Source organism: Vipera ursinii (assembly GCF_947247035.1).
Source record: "Vipera ursinii genome assembly, chromosome: 1".
NCBI classification, from domain to species: domain Eukaryota; kingdom Metazoa; phylum Chordata; class Lepidosauria; order Squamata; family Viperidae; genus Vipera; species Vipera ursinii.
The window spans coordinates 12,841,268-12,859,607 of record NC_139512.1 but is presented as its reverse complement, the minus strand read 5'-3'; the positions used below and the strand labels follow the sequence as shown (position 1 = coordinate 12,859,607).

At 47.9% G+C, this 18,340-nt stretch overlaps 2 protein-coding genes across 2 annotated transcripts in view; one reads left to right on the top strand and one right to left on the bottom strand.

The window, feature by feature from the left end:
• LOC310632881 (uncharacterized protein) overlaps positions 1 to 18,340 on the top strand; it is a gene marked incomplete at its 5' end in the record, with an annotated part of 266,672 nt that overhangs the window by 217,076 nt on the left and 31,256 nt on the right. The window lies entirely within an intron of this gene.
• Positions 1 to 18,340, bottom strand: part of MPND (MPN domain containing) — a gene marked incomplete at its 5' end in the record, with an annotated part of 32,603 nt that overhangs the window by 794 nt on the left and 13,469 nt on the right. Inside the window, 5 exons of the mRNA XM_083364008.1 lie at positions 8,174 to 8,266; positions 9,007 to 9,096; positions 12,834 to 12,904; positions 13,207 to 13,375; positions 17,463 to 17,539. Coding sequence (XP_083220134.1) covers positions 8,174 to 8,266; positions 9,007 to 9,096; positions 12,834 to 12,904; positions 13,207 to 13,375; positions 17,463 to 17,539 — 500 coding nt within the window. The remainder of the gene's footprint in view (positions 1 to 8,173; positions 8,267 to 9,006; positions 9,097 to 12,833; positions 12,905 to 13,206; positions 13,376 to 17,462; positions 17,540 to 18,340) is intronic.

Here is an 18,340-nt window from a genome sequence, read left to right as displayed (position 1 = left end):
TCCCAGAATTCCCCAGCCAGCAACGAAATCCACCAATCTTAAAAGCCTGCTAGGTATGGAATTCTGGGAGTGCAACCCATAATTCCAGTTGAAAAATATGTCTAAGTAATGGAGAATTGGGAGAGCCAGAGGAATAAGCCTCGGCTAAGGCCATTCTTGGTTGCCAGTTGTCACAAGAAGATACATTCTTTTTTCTTTCTTTCTTTCTTTCTTTCTTTCTTTCTTTCTTTCTTTCTTTCTTTCTTTCTTTCTTTCTTTCTTTCTTCTTTCTTTCCCTTCCTTCCTTCCTTCCTTCCTTCCTTCCTTCCTTCCTTCCTTCCTTCCTTCCTCTGTCTCTTTTTCTCTCTCTTTCTTTTTCTTCCTTCCTTTTTCTTTTCGTCTCTTCCTCCCTCAATCCCTCCCTTTCCCCCTTTTTCTTCCTTCCTTGGCTGGCTGAGGAATTCTGGGAGTTGAAGTCCACAAGTCTTACAGTGGCCAAGTTTGAGGATCCCTGCTTTTGGCAATACAGGTAGTCCTCGTCTTACAACAGTTCACTTAAGTGACCATTCAGCGTTACAACGGCGCCGAAAAAAGTCCCTTACGACTGTTTTTCACACTTGCAGCATCCCCACAATGACATGATCAAAATCCAGACACTTGGCAACTGATTCATACTTAACGACGGTCGCTGCGTCTGTGTGTGTGTGTGTTTGTTTGTGTGTGTGTGTGTGTGTGAGAGAGAGAGAGAGAGAGAGAAAGAGACGTGGTCCCCTTTTGCTACCTTCTGACAAGAAAAGTCAGTGGGGGGAAGCCAGATTCACTTAACAACTGTCACTAATTTGATTATTGCAGTGATTCACTGAACGACACTGGTAAGGCAGGTCATAAATGGGGCAAAAATTTGCTTAGCAACAAAAATTGGGGACTCCTATGTGGTCGTAAGTTGAAAACTACCTGTAGTTTGGCAGGGGGGGGGGGCTGCAAATGATATCAGAAGCGACCAGCAGAAAGAGAAGTGTTAATTCTTTCCTGGGGTGTTACGAGACAGGTGCCTCTCTCTTTGAAGTCTAAAGTTTGAAGTCTAAAACTAATCAAGGAGAGAAGAAGCAACCCGGAACTAAGGAGAAACTTCCTGACAGTGAGAACAATTAACCAGTGGTACAACCTGCCTCCAGAAGCTGTGGATGCTCCAACACTGGAGGTTTTTAAGGAGAGACCGGACAGCCAATTTGTCTGAAATGGTATAAGGTTTCCTGCCTGAGCAGGGGGTTGGACTAGATGACCTACAAGGTCCCTTCCAACTACTACTACTACTTCTTCTTCTTCTTCTTCTTCTTCTTCTTCTTCTTCTTCTTCTTCTTCTTCTTCTTATTATTATTATTATTATTATTATTATTATTATTATTATTATTATTATTACTATTATTATTACCGTATATACTTGAGTATAAGCCGAATTTTTCAGCCCACTTTTTGGGCTGAAAAATTCCACTTCGGCTTATACTCCAGTCAACAAAAAAACTTACCGAGGACTTGTGCGCGGCCGAGGCTTTGGTGCTTCCGGGATCGCGCGCACCTCTCCCAAGCCACCGCCGTCCGGAGACCTGCCGAAGTTTGGGGAGGTTTGGGGAGGTGCGCGCGCACCTCCCCAAACCTCCCCAAACGTCGGCAGGTCTCCGGACCTCCGCGCCCTGCCTGCCTGCTTCTTTCCGCAGCGGAAAGAAGCAGACCTCCGCGCCCTGCCTGCTTCTTTCTGCTGCAGAAAGAAGCAGGCAGGCAGGGCGCGGAGGTCTGCTTCTTTCCGCAGCGGAAAGAAGCAGGCAGGCAGGGCGCGGAGGTCTGCTTCTTTCCGCTGCGGAAAGAAGCAGGCAGGCAGGGCGCGGAGGTCTGCTTCTTTCCGCAGCGGAAAGAAGCAGGCAGGCAGGGCGCGGAGGTCTGCTTCTTTCCGCAGCGGAAAGAAGCAGGCAGGCAGGGTGCGGAGGTCCGGAGACCTGCCGACGTTTGGGGAGGTTTGGGGAGGTGCCCAAACCTCCCCAAACGTCGGCAGGTCTCCGGACCTCCGCGCCCTGCCTGCCTGAGCGAAAAGAAGCAGGCAGGCAGGGCGCGGAGTGTGAAAGCTGCTTCTTACACAGAAGGTTGTGCCGGTCAATGGGAAGAGGTTTGGTGAACAGATCGGCTATCTGGTCAGCTGTATTACAGTGCTCTACACATATAAAACCCTCTTTGACAAGCTGTCTGACATTTTTATAGCGTATGTCTATGTGGCGAGATCTAGAGCCTACTGCATAAGCCTCCGAGATTGCAATGGCGGCCGTGTTGTCCTCTAGAATTTGGATGGGCAGAGGAGGAGCTGCCCAGATGCTCGTTATCAGCTCATTGAACCAAGTCAAATCATTGGCCGTGTCTGACAGGCTGGCATATTCAGCCTCGGCCGTGGAGCAAGAAACAAATTTTTGCTGCCTAACATGCCAATGTATTGGGCAGCCATTTAGCAATATGAGTATACCAGAAGTGCTCCGCCTACTTTTGGTGTCGCCAGCCCAGTCTGCGTCTGAGTAAGCAGAGAGCTGGGCCGTCTCCCCCTTCTCTGGTTCCAGCACAAGGAGGGCATCGGTCGTGCCCCTGAGGTACCTAAGTACCTTCTTAACAGCAGTCCAGTGGAATTCCTTTGGGTGTTCCACATGCCTGGACAATAGATTTACAGCTAAAGCTATGTCAGGCCTGCTCCAATTGCTGATATATAGCAAGGAGCCAATCACAGATCTGTAAAGCGTGTTATCTGTGAACTCAGGACCGTCCTTGTGAGTATGGTTGTAAAAGTCGCTTTGCATTGGGCTGTGCGTAGGATTAGATTCTGCCATTTTGCATTTGGCCAATAACTCCTCTATCTTTTCTTTTTGAGATAGGGCGAACCCCCCCTTAGTGGCCAAAATATGCACACCCAAGTACTTATCAACCCGCCCCAAAGATTTCAAAGTAAACTTTTCTTCCAGGGCCTTGGCAAATTCATCACACCCTTCCTTGTCAGGTCCTACATATAGTAGGTCATCCACATAAACTAACACCCTTTCTGTGGTACCCTTTGAGTTGCGTGTGAAAACACATTTATCTGCACGGGATGCAGTGAAACCAACTCGTTCTAAACTTTTTCTAAGGCAGTCATACCATAGTTTCCCTGACTGTTTGAGACCATATAACCCTTTGTGAAGTAACCATGTATTTTCCCCTTCTTGCTGGTAGCCAGGAGGGGCCTTCACGTAGATCTGCCGGTCCAATTTGGCGTGGAGGTAAGCCGTCTGGATGTCGAATTGGAAGACTTCCTCCCCCAGAGCAGCTGCAGTCACGAGGGCGGTCTTGACGCTCTCTGCCCGGACAGTTGGAGAGTATGTCTCGCCATAGTCTTCCATATAGCGTTGGGCGAATCCCTGAGCTACCAAACGGGCCTTATACAGGTAGAGGCCATTGGCAAGTGGTTTTGCCTTGTAAACCCACCTTGTGCCAATGACTTTCCTTTCCTTTGGAGGTTGCTGGGGGGTGAAGACCTTGAGTTGTTTTAAGCTCTGCATTTCCTTCTCCATCGCGAGCTGCCATTTCTCCTGTTCTTCGATGGGCAGCTCCTGGATGTCAGAGAAGGATTTTGGGGTGACCACAACGCTGTTAACAGACGCGATGTGCCCAATGTCAATTCTCTTTGGCGGGATGCCTTTGTTGGACCGCTTTGACCTCCTTACCTTCTGCCACTCACCGCCTTTTTCTTCCGCGGGTTTCTGAGGCGTTGCTGGGGAACTGGACGGCTCATCCTCCCCATCTGAACCAGGTGGGATGACATCTTCGTCTTGTTCCACACTTTCGTCGGTGGCAGGGTATGTGGACGTCTCAGGTGATGTCGTAGTTGGTGTGCCCTTGCTGGGACGGTTGATATATGGGCTCAGATCATTGGAGTGTATCTGGGCCCAATTGGAGTCCTCTTCGAAGGAGGCAGATTGGGAAGTCACAATCTTGCCCCCTTCTCCCAGGAAACGGTAGGCCTTGGAGCCAGGAGCGTAGCCCAAGAACCTCAGTCTCTGGGAGACAGATCTCCCCTTCTTCCGCAGCTGCTTGGGGATGTGAACCCATGCATAGGACCCAAAAACATGTAAATGTCCAAGATTTGGTTTCCTACCATGAACTAGGAAATATGGGGTCTGGTTCACAACACTGCTCCAAGTGCGGTTTAAGGTATAATTGGCATATTTTACCGCTTCTGCCCAGTATGATTCTGCGACCCCTGCGTCTGCAATCAGACTACGCATCATAGTTTGTAGGACTCCATTTCTTTTCTCTGCCACACCATTCTGAGCGGGGGTGAAAGGCGCGGTAAGAAAATGGCGGATGCCCTTACGCTTTACCCAGTCCTGGAATTTTCGGGACATGAACTCAGCCCCGCGGTCGCTCTGCAGTTGTGCAATCTTGGTTTTATACTGGGTCTCTACAAGGTTGTAGAGTGATTTTATGGCGTCAAAGGCTCCAGATTTTTCTGTGAGGATATACACATGGCCGTACCGTGAAAAATCATCAACTGCAGTGAGAAAATACTGACTTTTCCCTAGAGATGGTGTGAAAGGCCCGACCAAATCAACATGAACTAGTTGATATGGGAATTGGGTCTTACGCAGTGATGTTTTTGGGATAGGCGCAGCTTTCCTCTTTGACTTCTTACAGATTGCACAGTCCAGGAATACCTCACAATCTTTGAGCTGGACTCCCTCAGCAAACTCTCCCATCTTTTTAACCACAGGGAAGCTTGCATGACCTAATCTTCGGTGCAAAATATGGGCACACTTATCGTGGAGTGGCTTCCCGACTGACACCCTCTTGGCTTTGGTAGCCTTGAGCGGTGCTTCAGGTGACAGCTGAGGTTGGGATTTCTTATCCACACTGCCTTGCTGTGGGGGCTTGGATGCAACCGCTTCACCCTTGCGGTCGTTAAGCAGCCTTGGGGTTGTCTGTGAGGCCCCTTCTAAGGGGGAGAAATATGGCAAATCATCTATGATGGCTATATTTCCAATGACCTTCTGGTCCCGGGTGACATGACCTCCCCCTTTGCGAAATAAAACTTCCACCCCGTCATCGTCACATAACTTGATAATGCTCAACAGGTTGTTGGCAATAGAGGGCGCGTGTAAGACACCTTCAACTTTTCCAAGCCCGGGTAGAGAAACCGTGCCCTCCCCAATAACCAAAGCTTTATCACCGTTGGCCACCTTGACAGATGATTTAATTTTCTTTACCCTTTTAAAACCTTGACTCATATTGGTAATGTGAGATGAAGCTCCAGAGTCCAGCAACCATAAGTCAGTGGAGCTATCAGCTCTTGTGGTGGGGGCACAGGTAGACACAAGATTGTTAGTACTTTTGGCCCCATCACGGCCCCTTCCTTGTCCCTTGCCCCTACCTTGATTGGGACCACGCTTGGGGCCTTGTTGAAAATGGGGGCAGTCCTTCTTGAGGTGCCCCTCAGAGCCACAGGTGAAACACTTGAGTAGAGCATTAACCCGCTCTGAGTTGCGGTGTCGTGTGTTGGCTGGCTGGCTGGTGACTCTGTTGTATTCTCCTGTATGTCTACGTCTGCTATCTTCGTCAATGAGTCTGCCCTCGAGGTAGGACAGAGGCATGGGTCCATCCCTGCCCCCTTCCAGGGAAATAATAAAATTGTTCCAACTTTTGTCCAGGGAAGCCACAATAACTGCGACCAAGTTCTCTTCAGGTATTCGGTAATTTTTGGACATTAGTTGCGCCCTGAGGGATTTTAATTTTCCAAGATGTTCTGCCATGTTGGCCCCAAACCTGAGTCTTGTGTTGTAAAACTCAGTTGTGAGTCTGGTGAGAGAACCCATGCTCTTGCTGTTGAATAAATTGTATAATAAGCGCAAGGCTGCGCAAGCTGTGAGTCCATCTGGAATGCTAGGGAACATATTATCATCGATGGACTCCATCAGAGTGGAAAAAGTCTGTCTATGAAGCCACTCTTCTCGTGAGCTCCACGGGAAAGGTGGTGGGTTCAGGGCCATTTCAAGAATCCCATCCTTCAATAGACATACCTGCAAATTTCTATTCCAACTGTGATAGTTCTCACCCCCAATTTTCAATTTTTCAAAGTTTGGAGGCAACGGGGAGGCAATTAGAAACGTATTATCCCATTCTTGGAGCATTTGGGAGGTTGACATTGAAAAAAATGGTAAAGGTACCCCTCTAGTGGGCGTTGGTGGTACATTTCTCTGATTTTCAGATGGCCCCCCTTCTGGGTTAAAAAGCCCGTACTGGGCATGTCCGGAAAACACGTGATCAGGGGGTGGGCGGAGCCCAAGATTGCCGGCCGGCACTTGGTTTTTAAAATGCTCTGGAAAAACTTCCTGGAGCCCTCCCGGCCCTGGATTGCCATGAGAAGCCCATCGCTGTTCCTGAAGACCTTGGGGATGGCTAAAGCCGATGCTGGAGGAGGGGGCCAACCCCCCCCCGAAGGCCAAGTAAGGAGAGCGCCTGGGTGGGGGCGAAAGGAAGACTGGGGGCCCCGGAGAGAGGGTCGGGGGCCTTGGGGGATAATGAGCAGTCTTATAGCCATCATAGCTCACGAGGGTTTCTGCTGGAGAGAGCCCAGGAGTTTGCATGTTGCTATGGCAGGATGCCAGGGGTTGCTGGGCCTCCAGACTAAGTTGAGGCCTTTCTTTGTTAGAAAATGTGGGCGCACAGGGGGCTGCCATCTTGCTTCCTGTGCCGGGCCATGCGGTCTCCCTGGGTGCAGCCATCTTGTTTCCTGTTGCCCCAGGAAGCTGGAGGTCACAGTTAGGCAGGGGATTTCGCGCCGAAAGCCCTGGGGTCCCGGGGTTACTCAGGGTGGCAGGCGCCATATTGAGGGGCCTCGTGGTGGCTGAGGGGGGGCTTACCCGGCATCCACAGTCCTTCTGCACTGATGTCCTCCGTGGAGAGGCTTGTGGGGTCTCCTGTACTTCAAGGAGTTTTAGAAGCAGTTCCTTGCATTCTGGTGTAGACATTTGATCCACGCGTTGCTTGCGTTGGGCCCGGAGCGCTTCTGCTGCATCTTGACAGTCTTGGGCGGACTGTAAAACTTCCAAGCTTCCCTCTGTGGCGTGCAGAAGGAGGCCATCTGTGCTCTCACCTGGAGCGGGGCTTGCTTCAGGGGCTAGAGCTGTTAATCTTGATTGAAGACTCCTGGTCACAATCTGCGATTTCCGGCCATCCATTTCAGTTTCAAATCTAGGCATTAGCTGCAGGCTTTGGAAGCGTTCCCTTCAACCATCCTCTGCTACCAACTTGTGAAGCAGCTTTCACAAGAGATCGATGGAACGTTAAGGTGCTTCCAAAGTGAAATAGGCAGAATGCATAGATGCAGTCATTATGAAGCTTTATTCATCGACAGGTTATATAAAAAGAGCTATATGGCATGGAAGCATCCATGCTTGTAAGATAGAAGATAGATAGAAAGAGAAGCAGAGCTAGAACAAAGAAGCAGCCCCTGGGCAGAGGTATTTATGGGGGGTCTCGGCCCCTCCCTAGCCATAAAACTCTCTCACCAATGGGGCCTGCTGCAGGGGAGCAAAGAAGCCTCTTTGCTCCATCTGATGACCTATTTGGGGAACTGCCATGGCTGGCACAAAACATGTAACACGGAGTTCCAGAGACCTGCCGATGTTTGGGGAGGTTTGGGGAGGTGCGCGCGATCCTGGAAGCACCGAAGCCTCGGCCGCGCACAAGTCCTTGGTAAGCTCCGGGCGGTCACTTGCTTCGCATCTCCTGAGGGAAGGGGGGCGACTGGAGCGGGCGTGTTTCCTCGCCTGCTGGGCGCCGCGATTTGCCCGGGGAACGCGCGGGCCCCGAATGGCAGCGTGGAGCGAGGAAGCGGACAGCCAGGGCTTCCCCGAGAGCCGCAGCCACACAGGGTATTCCTGTGTATTCAGGCTTGCAAAATGGCGGATCGAGCCTCTGCTGGCGGCAGAGGCTTGCAGAACGGCGGATCGGCTTATACTCGAGTCAATAACTTTTTCCAGTTTTTGGGGGTGAAATTGGGGGTCTCGGCTTATACTCGAGTCGGCTTATACTCAAGTATATACGGTATTTTCCCAGAGGGCTTATTATGGTCATTATTCTTACTGGCCAACGTTCTTTGCTGCGCTTCCTTTCCCCGGCCGTGTCTTACCTTCAGCTTGTCCAGGTAGCTCTGCTCCTGGCTCCACGCATCCTGAAACTTCACCATGTCAGGTGCCCCTTTGTAAAACTCCACCAGGAGCATCTGGAAGCCAGTGAGAAAACGGTTAGTGGAAGATAAAGGACACAGTGACCTGCCCTCGCTAGGCGAGTGGCGGGCAGTCCTCGGCTTAACGACCGCTCAGAGTTCCAACAGGCCTCCCCACTGCTACTTATGACCTGGTTTCGAAGCTCTGGCAGCCACCCATCACCCCCATCCCTGCAGCTATGGGATCGAATCCTGGGCACATGGCAACCAGCCCATATTGGCCGGCATTTGCAACGTCCCATAGTCACGTGACCGTAATTTAGGCTTGTTGAGGGGGGGGGCGTGTTTGCTAAAAAGCGGCATTGATTTCCAGCTTACGATGAAAAAGACACCCATTGGGTAGAATGATTCACTTAACGACCGTCACAAAAAAGCTAACATTGGGCAGGTTGACATGGTGAGCCACTTAAGGACCAGCATGAGTGGGGAATTCTGGAAGTTGAAGTCCCAGATCTTAAAAGTGGCCAAGCTTGAGAAATCCACGGGGGCCGGCAGTCCTTATAAGATCTCTCTCTCTCTCTCTCTCTCTCTCTCTCTCTCTCTCTCTCTCTCTCTCTCTCTCTCTCTCTCTCTCTCTCTCTCTCTCTCTCACACACACACACACACACACACACACACCCCTGTAAATTTAATTTCTGTGACCCCATGACCTTTTTTTCCATCAGAACCCTGATGTGCTTGGGTCATGGTGCCACCGAAGAGCCCTGCTGTTAAGACAACTCGGAGAAACAGGGTACCATTTCGTGGAGCAGGTCGTTGGTTAAGAATCCATCCTGGATGTAGGTGACTTCAACCTCCATGGGGATGCCGTAATCATAAGGTCTTTGCTAGGAAAGGAAAAAGGAGAAGGGAGGCAGGGAGGGAGGAAAAAGAAAGAAAGAAAGAAAGAAAGAAAGAAAGAAAGAAAGAAAGAAAGAAAGAAAGAAAGAAAGAAAGAAAGAAAGAGAAAGAAAGAAAGAAAAAAGAAAAAAGAAAGAAAGAAAGAAAGAAAGAAAGAAAGAAAGAGAAAGAGAAAAGAGAGAAAGAGAGGGAGGGAGGGAGGGAGGAAAGGAAGGAAGGAAGGAAGGAAGGAAGGAAGGAAGGAAGGAAGGAAAGAGAGAGAAAGAAAGAAAGAAAAAGAAACACAAAAGAAAGAAAGAGAAAGAAAAAAAGAAAGAAAGAAGAAAGAAAGAAAGAAAGAAAGAAAGAAAGAAAGAAAGAAAGAAAGAAAGAAAGAAAGAAAGAAAAAAGGAAGGAAGGAAGGAAGGAAAGAGAGAGAGAGAAAGAAAGTAAGAAAGAAAGGGAGGGAGGAAAGAGAAAGAAAAAGAAAGAAAAGAAAGAAAGAAAGAAAAAAAAATGAAAGAAAGAAAGAAAGAAAGAAAGAAAGAGAAAGAAAGAAAGAAAGAAAGAAAGAAAGAAAGAAAGAAAGAAAGAAAGAAAGAAAGAAAGAAAGAAAGAAAGAAAGAAAAAAGGAAGGAAGGAAGGAAGGAAGGAAGGAAGGAAGGAAGGAAATTTTGAGTCTTTGTCTTTAGGCATGTGCACACAATCAAAATTATCCGGAAGAAGACTGGAGCCCTGGCTGTGCAAACAACCCTTCTCTGTTTTCACTGATTATTTCTTTTATTCATTAAATAGATGCATATGGCTGCCGAACTCACCCACAGTGAACCTGGCAGGCCGACCACATTAAAAACCCACGCTATCAAACGTCCAGGAATCCAAAACCCTCTTAAAAGGTAGTCCTCGACTTAACAACCACGAGGAGGACCAGAACGTCTGTTGCTTGGGCTCGTGAAATGAGTCACACCCCATTTTACGACCATTTTGCCGCTGTCTTTAAGCAAATCCAGGCGTCCCGCATTGACGCCGCTCATCAGAAAGCCTCGGATAAGGTTCCCCAAGGGCCCCGGGACACCCCAAGGGTCCCAAATGCACACCATCCTTCCGAGGTAGGTAAAATGAGGACCCAGATTGTTGGGGGCAATAAGCTGACTTTGTAATAATGCCGCTTGGGTGTGTGTGTGTGAAAGCCCTAATAAGCAGGCATATACATAGAATGAAGGCTACTGCTAAGATTGTAAGCCGCCCTGAGTCTTCGGAGAAGGGCGGGATATAAATGGAATAAAAATAAAATAAAATAAAAAATAAATCCCGACTTTGTGACCGCAGGGACATTGCGATGGTCCTAAGGGCAAGCACCAAGCCACGGACCCTCTTTTTCCAGTGCTGTTGTAACTTCAAATGGTCTTTAAAGGAATGGTCGTAAGGCGAGGACCACCCGTGTTTGAGAAAGCAACCCGGCTCATTTCCAGTTAGTACATAACCCAGAAGAAAAACATGCCATTCTTGCTTGGAAATGAACTCTAGGAGAAGCGTCGATCGCACAACGTCACAAGGTAGATCAACTCTGATGTTAAACGAGGTAGCACCGGTAGTCCTCGACTTACGACCCTTCATTTAGAGACCGTTCTAAGTTACAACCGCACGGGGAAAAAAGGGACTTAGGACCGCTTTTCACACTTACGACCGTTGCAGCATCCTCCGTGGTCACGTGTTCAAAATTCAGACGCTCGGCAACTGACTCGCATTTATGACGGTCGCAGCGTCCCGCGGGGGGAGGGGGGTCACGTGAACCCCTTTTGCGACCTTCTGACAAGCCAAGCCCACGGGGAAGGCAAATTCACTTAACGACCGTGTGACTAACTTAACAACTGCAGTGATTCCCTTAACAACTGTGGCAAGAAAGGTTGTAAAAAATAGGGCAAAACTCACTTAACAAATGTCTTGTTTAGCAACGGAAATTTTGGGCTCCTGACCACCAAGGGAAGTTTTATCGGCGCCAAAGCATTATTATCTGGCAGCTGGAAACTTCTCTGTGGTTCAAAGTTGCATCCACACTTAACTGATGTTAAACGAGAGCCTTGGTGGAGCAGTGGGCTAATGCCTCCTTAAGTAATACCAGCTGCCTGCAATTAGTGCAGGTTCGAGTCCCACCAGGCTCAAGGTTGACTCAGCCTTCCATCCTTGCGAGGTAGGTAAAATGAGGACCCAGATTGTTGGGGGCAATTAAGCTGACTTTGTAATAATGCCGCTTGGGGTGTGTGTGTGTGTGAAAGCCCTAATAAGCAGGCATATACATAGAATGAAGGCTACTGCTAAGCTTGTAAGCCGCCCTGAGTCTTCGGAGAAGGGCGGGATATAAATGGAATTAAAATAAAATAAAAATAAAAAAAATAACTAAACTTAGATAATCCCCCATTGCACACTCAGACCTGGTTAGGTCTGCTAACATCTTAACCCTCTGGGAATCCAGCAGCATTGCTTAGGGGCCTGGTCTGAGGTGACCCCGTGACTCTGAACGAGACTGCCTGCTATTATCCCTTGTTTTGAGCCCTAAAAGCCAGCTTTGTGCTTAGTTTTAAGGGGCCAGGAGCAAAGCCTCCAATCTGAAAGCCACCTGCATTGCAGAATCGTAGAATCATAGTTTGATAGAATGATAGAATCGTAGAATGGCAGAATCGTAGAGTCATAGAATCAGTCATAGAATCATAGAGTCATAGAATGATAGAATGACAGGGTCATAGAATGATAAAATCAGAATCACAGTCATAGAATCAGTCAAAATGATAGTCATAGAATCACATATTCATAGTATTACGGAATCATAGAATCAGAATGATAGAAAGATAGAATCATAGTCATAGAATCGTAGAATCATAGAATCATAGTCATAGAATCACAGAGTCATGATTCATGGAATCATAGAATCATAGTCAAAGAAACATAGAGCCGTAGAATCGTCATAAAATGATAGAATCATAGAGTCTAGAATCATAGTCATAAAATCATAGAATCATAGAATCATAGTCATAGAATCATAGAGTGATAGAATCATAGAATGACAGTCAGAATGATAGAATGACAGAATCATAGATTCATAGTCAAAATCATAGCCATAGAATCATAGATTCATAGAATCATAGTCATAGAATGATAGAATGATAGTCAGAATGATGGAATGACAAAATCATAGATTTCTAGAATCAGTCAAAATCATAAGCATAGAATCATAGATTCTGTATACATAGAATGAAGGCTATTGCTAAGCACATCGATTTGTGCTTCTTAGATTGTAAGACGCCCTGAGTCTTCGGAGAAGGGCGGGATATAAATGGGATTAAAATAAAAAATAAATAAAAAATTCATAGAATCATAGTCAAAGAATCATAGAGTCATGATTCATGGAATCATAGAATCATAGTCAAAGAATAAGTTGTATAATCATAGTCATCAAATCATAGAATCATAGAGTCTAGAATCATAGAGCCATAGAATCATAGAGTTATAGAATCCCAGGGCTGGAAGGGACCTTGGAGGTCTTTTTCTTTTTCAAGACCCCGAATACTTCCCTGTGATTCCCAGCCTCTCTGCTGCTCTTCTTGCATCAGTTAAACATCCACACATGGTTTTTAAAGCAGAAAAAAGGCTGAATTATCCTGTCGATCCTCCCAGTTGAGATCCTTCAAGGCTGCCAGCCCTTCAAGCAACCCAGCCAATTCTCGGTGGCCGGGATGTTCGTGCTTACCTCCGGGGGCGGCATCACCCAGAAGGGGGAGATCTTGGACTCTACACCTTGGTTGCCATGGTAGTAAGGACCTGGTGGGGCAGGAATAATTAAAAAAAATGCTTGGATGAGCAGTGAGACGTTCCATAGCTATTTGTAAAAATAAAGAAGGCCAGATACAAACAGATAAATAAATTAATTTAGCTTCTTCTTATGGGAGACAAATAACGTTCTATTTGCTCTGCTTTGCAAGTGTTCCCCCCCCCCCAGGCCACAAGTGGCCCTGGATCCTCCTGTTTTCTGCCTTCGGAGCCGGCGGATTTTCAGAAATCCCAATTGCAACAGGAACAAGGAACAAGGCAAGCCCGGGCGGACGTCCAGTTTTGCAACCTACCACAAATGAGCGCCAGGCATGGCTGGAAGCTGTTGCTGGTTCCCTGGAGCTTCAGCTGGTAATCCATCTGCATGTCGATGTCTTGCAGGGAAGGCAGAGGGTGGCTGAAGGGGTGGCTGTGATACCAGCCCACCAGCGACAGCCCCCGCAGGAAGAGGTTTTGGCAGATCTGGAAAGGACCAATCACCAGGAGACGGTGAGTTCTAGTTCCGCCTTAGGCGTGAAAGCCGGCTGGGTGACCTTGGGCCAATCACCAGGAGATGGTGCGTTCTAGTTCTGCCTTAGGCATGACAGCCGGCCAGGTCACTTTGGGTCAATCATCAGGAGACGGTGAGTTCTAGTTCCGCCTTAGGCATGAAAGCCAGCTGGGTGACTTTTAGCCAATCACCAGGAGACAGTGAGTTCTAGTTCTGCCTTAGGAATGAAAGCTGGTTGGGTGTCTTTGGGCCAATCACGAGGAGACAGTGAGTTCTAGTTCTGCCTTAGGAATGAAAGCCAGCTGGGTGACTTTGGGCCAATCACCAGGAGATGGTGAGTTCTAGTTCTGCCTTAGGCATGAAAGCCAGTTGGGTGACTTTGGGCCAATCATCAGGAGATGGTGAGTTCTAGTTCCGCCTTAGGCATGAAAGCCAGCTGGGTGACTTTTAGCCAATCACCAGGAGACGGTGAGTTCTAGTTCCGCTTTAGGAATGAAAGCTGGTTGGGTGTCTTTGGGCCAATCACGAGGAGACAGTGAATTCTAGTTCTGCCTTAGGAATGAAAGCCAGCTGGGTGACTTTGGGCCAATCATCAGAAGATGGTGAGTTCTAGTTCCGCCTTAGGTGTGACAGCCAGCTGGGTGACTTTCAGCCAATCACCAGGAGATGGTGAGTTCTAGTTCCGCCTTAGGAATGAAAGGCAGCTGGGTGACTTTCAGCCAATCACCAGGAGACAGTGAGTTCTAATCCTACCTGAGACATGAAAGCCACCTGGATGGTTTTGGGCCTCTCCCCCTCTCCCACCTCACAAGGCTGTTGTAGTGGGGAAAATGGGAAGAGGAAGATGTGTTGGCAATGTTCCCCGCCTTGAGTTATTTGCAAAAATAATAAAAGTGGGAGATAATTAAATAAATATATTTAAATTAGCTTCTTATGGGGGCACAGATCATACAGTATTTGCTTTGTTTTATAGCTTCACTTTCCTTTAAAATGGCCCTTCATCCTCCTCTATTATGCTTTTTTGCTTCCAAAGCTCCTCCCAGCCGCCTATTTGCTCTTTGGCATTATCAATTTCAATTAAACTAAACTTTAGCCGCATCGGCATAATACATTTAACTCAGTTAGTACAGTAAGCCATTTTTCTGGCATGACAGAAAACCTTGACCCATTTAAAAAAAACAATCCAAATGGCTTAGCCCAGGGGTAGGCAACCTTGGCTCTTTTATGACTTGTGGACTTCAACTCCCAGAATTCCTGAACCAGCCATGCTGAGGGGAAAGGGAGAGGTTTCCAAGCTGAGCCATGCTGGCTGAGGAATTCTGGGAGTTGAAGTCCACAAACCATAGAGATGCCAAGGTTGGCCTAGGGCAGGGGTAGGCAACCTTGGCTCTTTTATGACTCGTGGACTTCAGCTCCCAGAATTCCTGAGCCAGCCATACTGAGGGGAAAGGGAGAGGTTTCCAAGCTGAGTCCTGGCTGGCTCAGGAATTCTGGGAGTTGAAGTCCACGAGTCATGAAGGGGCCGAAAGTTTCCCCCATGCTGGCTCAGGAATTCTGGGAGTTGAAGTCCACGAGTCATGAAGGGGCCAAAGTTTCCCCCATGCTGGCTCAGGAATTCTGGGAGTTGAAGTCCACGAGTCATAAAAGAGCCAAGATTGCCTACCCCGCCTTAGACTGATTGACCGTTTCAGCCACAAAATAATTAATCAAGCTTCTGCCCTGAAGCCATTTTCTTTAATTAACAAGATTAGTCTTATTGTATGGATACAGCCACAATTCAATGAGCTGAAAGAACTGAAGCATATTGTAATCCATACAAGAAAACGCAACGTGTTGACGGGAATGTGATGGCCCTGTTGGCAATTTTATCCCCTCTCAGTGACCTTCAAAATCACCAAATACATCCTTGACCACCAAATGCAGGCGATCCTCAACTTAGGACCAGCCCCAAATCTCCACGTTTAGACAAGGCAGTTCTTAAATCAGCTTTGCCCCCTTTGTCACAATTAGCCATAGCAATAGCAGAGAGATTTATGTACCACTTCACAGTGCTTTACACTGTAGCAAGAGTCCCCAACCTATGGTTCACAGCCTGGTACTGGGCCGTGGTGTGTTGTCCACTGGGCTGTGGGAATAGCTGGCGAGTACCCCCACTCACGGCAGCGCAGCTACGCAGCCGCTAGTGGCCCCATTTGCACACGCATGGTTGCGCCAGCACCGCAACCAGTGCCACGTGGGTGCCAACGGCTGTTTGTGCATGCACGTGGGTGCCAGCGGCCTGTTTGCACAGGCGCCGGCAGCCCGTTTCTGCATGCACGCAGACCCCAGTGCACCACCGTGGGTGCGCGTGGCCCACTTACGCATGTGTGCGCCTGTTTGCGCTGCCGCTGCGCGCACGCCCATTTGCGCAGGCGCATGCAGACCACACGCGCGCCTTTTCCTGCTCCTCCTTTTCCTTCTGGCCCACCAAGCCGGAAAGATTAGGGAGCTCTGCTTTACAGCCGTCTCTAAGCGATTTACAGAGTCAGCTATTGCCCCCACATACAACCATCTGTGTCCCCATTTTACCGACCTTGGAAGGATGGAAGGCTGAGTCAACCTCGAGCCGGTCAGGATCGAACTGCTGGCAGTGGGCAGAGTCTGCCTGCAATACTGCCCTCTAACCACTGCGCCACCAGGCGCTTTGGTTGTTGAATGAATTAGTGCAGTTGTTAAGTTAAAAACATGTGCTTCCCTGCTTAACAGAAGATCACAAAAGGGGGTCACATGAACCTGGTACACTGCAACCGTCATAAATACGAGCCAGTTGCCAAGCATCCAACGTTGGATCACCTGACCGCGGGGGAGGGTGCCACGGTCGTAAGTGTGAAAAACGGTCCTAAGTCCCTTTTTTCCGTGCCGTTGCAACTTTGAACAGTCACTAAAAGAGTGTGTGTACTGGACTACAGGAACAACCTGCCTCCAGAAGCGGTGAATGCTCCAACACTGGAAGATTTTAAGAAGAGACTGGACAGCTGTTTGTCTGAAATGGTACAGGGTTTCCTTCCTGAGCAGGGGGTTGGACTAGATGACCTCCAAGGTCCCTTCCAACTCTGCTATTCTATTCTATTCTATTCTATTCTATTCTATTCTATTCTATTCTATTCTATTCTATTCTATTCTATTCTATTCTATTCTAGATGACCTTCAAGTCCCTTCCAACTTTATTATTGTTATTATTATTGCTCCTATGTATCTTAAAGTATGGGTTTAGGTGTTAAGACTACACTGCCCATCATCCACCCAGACCAATCATGCTAGCTAGAGCTGATGGGGAAAGAGTCCAGCAACCAAGTTAGAGCAATGAATCGACTTATTATAACTCCAGCTGTCCTCAAACTCCAGATGAGGAGGTTTCATCTCCCAGAATTCTCTGCAGTGGCTGGGGAATTCTGGGAGTGAAAAACTCACCCTACAAACCCACGTAAAGCATTTTCGTTATTTGTAAGTGTGCAAATCGGCATTAATAATGACAATTTCTCTGACATCCAGGTGATGTCGACCCTTGGCAGCCACATAGACCAATTAATAAAATATTATAAGCAGTTCAGGCGGTCCTTGACTTACGACCGATCGTTTAACAACCATTCAAAATTACAACGGGGCTAAAAAAGCGACTCTTACTTATGACCATTGCAGCATTCCCCTACTCACGCGATCACAGTCTGGCTGCTTAGTAACCAGCTCACCCTTACAACGACTGCAGCATGCCGGCATTACGCGAACACCACCGGTGACTTTCCCAGTTGGCTTCCCACAAGCAAAGTCACTGGGGAAGACCACGAACTGTGACCACACGGTGCCTCATTTAACAACCGCATTGCTTCAACGGTGAGTTCTCGGATCCCAATTGCGGTCGTAAGTTGAGGACTTCCTGTATGATGTTTCAAAATACACATTATGATCGTGATCATTGGAAACTGCCCTGGCATTGCTTAAAAAGTGGAAGTGATCTTTCCAAACAATTTTTTCCCCAAGGATCCAAGCAGATTCCCGTGTCGCTTCCACCCATCGCCTCACCTCTTCTTCCACAATGGCTGCCAGTTCTCCGTCCCCGAGTCGCGACCGGCAAGGGAACGCCCGCAGCACCGTCAGCACTGGAACACAACACAGTCAGAAGGTTAGGGTTAAGCAATGAATTTTCTCCCATTTTGTTGATTTGCAACATTATACATCAAGCAGAGTCAAAATAGGATACATAGAGAGCAGGAATCTCCGAACTGGCAACTTCAAGACTTGTGGACTTCAACTCCCAGAATTCTGGGAGTCGAAGTCCACAAGGGAATTCTGGGAGTCGAAGTCCACAAGGGAATTCTGGGTGTCAAAATCCACCCATCGGAATTCTGGGAGTCAAAGTCCACAAGTCTTGAAGCGTGCTGGCTGAGGAATTCTGGGAGCTGAAGTCCACAAGGGAATTCTGCGTGTCGAAGTCCACAAGGGAATTCTGGGAATTGAAGTCTACCCGTCTTAAAGCATGCTGGCTGAGGAATTCTGGGAGTTGAAGTCCACCCGTCTTAAAGTTGTCAAGGTTAAGAAACACTGTATAACATATCATTGCATGTTCTCATCATGTTCTCTACACAGTATGATATACCAGGAAGGGCATTACTGCTTCATGACTTTTTATATGATTTAGAAAAGATCTATGTAATTTAGTGCCTTGCAAAGGTGAGTCCAAATATAAATGCAGAGAAGAGCAACAAAGATGATCAGGGGACTGGAGGCTAAAACATATAAAGAACGGTTGCTGGAATTGGGTATGTCTAGTTTAACGAAGAGAAGGACCAGGGGGGATAGGATAGCAGCCTTCCAATATCTCAGGGGCTGCTCCAAAGCGCCTGAAGGCAGGACAAGAAGCAACAGATGGAAACTAATCAAGGAGAGAAGCAACCTGGAAT